The 2,356-nt window shown below is 65.7% G+C and overlaps 1 protein-coding gene across 1 annotated transcript; it reads right to left on the bottom strand.

Annotated features, from left to right (window-relative positions):
- Positions 1-601: 601 nt before the first annotated feature.
- On the bottom strand, positions 602-2,147 carry MNEG_0338 (hypothetical protein; the record flags this gene model as incomplete). Its single annotated transcript, XM_014051188.1, has 3 exons — positions 602-689; positions 833-1,912; positions 2,077-2,147. 3 exons carry the CDS (start codon positions 2,145-2,147, stop codon positions 602-604), a joined length of 1,239 nt encoding a protein of 412 aa, XP_013906642.1.
- Positions 2,148-2,356: the final 209 nt, after the last annotated feature.

Genomic DNA, 2,356 nt, shown 5'->3' with positions numbered 1-2,356 from the left:
CACACACACACACACACAAGCGAATGCATGCGCACGAGCACACACACCCACTCGCACACCTACACCCCCCCCTACATACACAAAATCACCAACGGATGCCATCATATACGGTCGCGAATTGTACCCTCTCCTGCTCTTTTGTGCCTAGAGCATTCAGCCATATGGCTGGGCCTGGACAGCCATGTTTGCCTCGTTCGCGCCGTGCATGTGCCAGAGATAAGTATGGAACTTGTAATGTACATGTGAAGGAATTCATTCGGGCCTGGCAGCACGCTTGTACAGGCTGTTTCGCTTTTGTTGTGTCGACACGCAAGAACCTGCCTGGCTGGCTGCTGGTGGGCCCTAAAGACAGTCAGCAACCTGAGCGCTGTCTGCCTCCAGAGAGCCATGCTGCTGGTACCCGCTTACAATGTGACCATGCTGCTGGTGCCCTTCGACATTCTGAGGTCCCGCTAGGTGACAAAAACAGCCAACCCCACACAATGTTATCCTCTTACAAATGCGTCAGTCGAAAGAGGAGGGCTTGGTGGCGTGCCAACCGCAACGGCGTGGATGCCCGTTTATTACCGCCATCCAAATCACGCCGCCAACATGCGGGCCTCTACTGCTGCTGCTGCTGCTGCTGCTGCTGCTGGCATGCCTCTCTGTGTACTGGCCACGCAGCCTTGGCACATGCCTCGCCACAATACCTGTGGTTGTTTGGAAGGTGGTGGGTCGCATCAAGAGGTAACGCAGTGAGGACTGATCAGTTTCCGCACACTAATCAACCGTTTTTGCTGCCTGCGCCTACGACGCAGGCGCCACACAGCGCACCGAGTTGCAACGTGCGCACCTGACGCTGCGGCAGCCGGCGCAGAGCTTGGGTGGCCGCCCCAGCTGAGCCTCTGTCTTGGCGCACATGGCGCAGGCCTTGGGCTGTCGCGGCAGCACGGCTGGCCCCTCTCCTCTGCGTTGCGACGTGCCAGGGGCAGCTGGCTCTTTGCCCTTTCCATCCCCACCACCGCAGCCGCCGCCAATGCCGCCGTTGTTGATGCTGGCGGCAACGCTGACAGCCCCTCTGCTGCAAATGCTGCTGCTTGTGCCAATGCTGCTGCTGCTGTTGCTGCTGCTGCTGCTGCTGCTGCTGCTGCTGCTGCTGCTGCTACCTCCAGCGCCGCCGTCGCTGCCGCCACTACAGCTGGTGCCAATGCTGCTGATTGTGGTGCGGCCGCCACCTCCACCACTGCCGTCGTCGCCGCCGCTGGTGCCAATGCCGCCGCTGCTGCCCCCGCCGCTGCCACCCTCAAGCGCCGCCAGCGCCGCCGCGGCCTCGCGAGCAACGGCCGCGTCTTCCATGCTCGCGAGCCCGGCCAGTGTCAGCCGCAGCAACCTCGGGGTCGCCGACGAGATGTACGCGTCGCCTCTTTTGAGGGCCGCATCGACGCTGGCGAGGGCCGCCGGCACCTGGTGCCTCAATGCTGCCTGCACCTCGTGCCTCGCTGCTGCCAGCACCACGCCTGCGGTCGCGCACAGTGTGCCGTCGTGCTTGCTGCCCGCAGCGGCGGCGCAGAGGCCGCTCAGCAGCCCGGGGTGGCGCAGGAGCGCAGCCGCCGCCGGGCGCTCTGTCAGGGTAATGGCGAAGGCGACGGCGACCTGAGTGCCCTGGGCGTTCGTGCGGCTCGACAGTGCTGCGGTCAGCACGTCCAGCGCCCAAGTGGCCTCGCTCGGGAACCGGGCATTTGCGCCGCTGCAGGGCTGCGCCGTCAGGTGCAGGTGGAGGGCACCCGCCGCCGCCCAGACGGCCGCATGCAGCGAGTCATCATCGTCGTCGGCCGGCGCAGCGGCGGCGCGCAGCGCGCCCGGCGCGCCCAGAGCGAGGAGCGTGGCCGCCTGTTGGGGCGACTCCAAGGTGCACAGCAGGCTGCCCACGAGCCTGCAGTGGGTTCGGGGTGCGTGCGGGCCAGATTAGTAGACAACCAACTTAAGTCGCTGGCATGGCATAGGGATTGACTCAAGCACGGCGCAAAAACTTGGCGAAAGGACGCCAAGGCCACGCCACGCCAGGTGCGCCGAAGGTGGCTGTCGGCATGCACTCACGCTGTGCTGGTGTTGTCGCGCTTGCGCAGGGCCGCGACGGAGATGGGCGCCAACAGAGGCAGCGCCCACATACGGACCCTGTGCCCCGCGGCCTTGTGAAGGAAGCGCAGCGCAGCCCTGCTGACTTCGACGTTTGCCCCGCCTGCCGCGCGCACCACCTCTGACAGCAGCCCAGGGTCGCCCAAGCCACCAACTCCGATGCTGGTGGCGCCGCTGCCGCCACCGCCGCCGCCGCCGCCGCAGCTGCCGCCGCCGCCACTGCTGACGCGGGAGCTGCCGC

Source organism: Monoraphidium neglectum (genome assembly GCF_000611645.1).
Source record: "Monoraphidium neglectum strain SAG 48.87 unplaced genomic scaffold scaffold00025, whole genome shotgun sequence".
Classification (NCBI taxonomy): domain Eukaryota; kingdom Viridiplantae; phylum Chlorophyta; class Chlorophyceae; order Sphaeropleales; family Selenastraceae; genus Monoraphidium; species Monoraphidium neglectum.
This window is presented reverse-complemented; position numbering and strand designations above follow the sequence as displayed.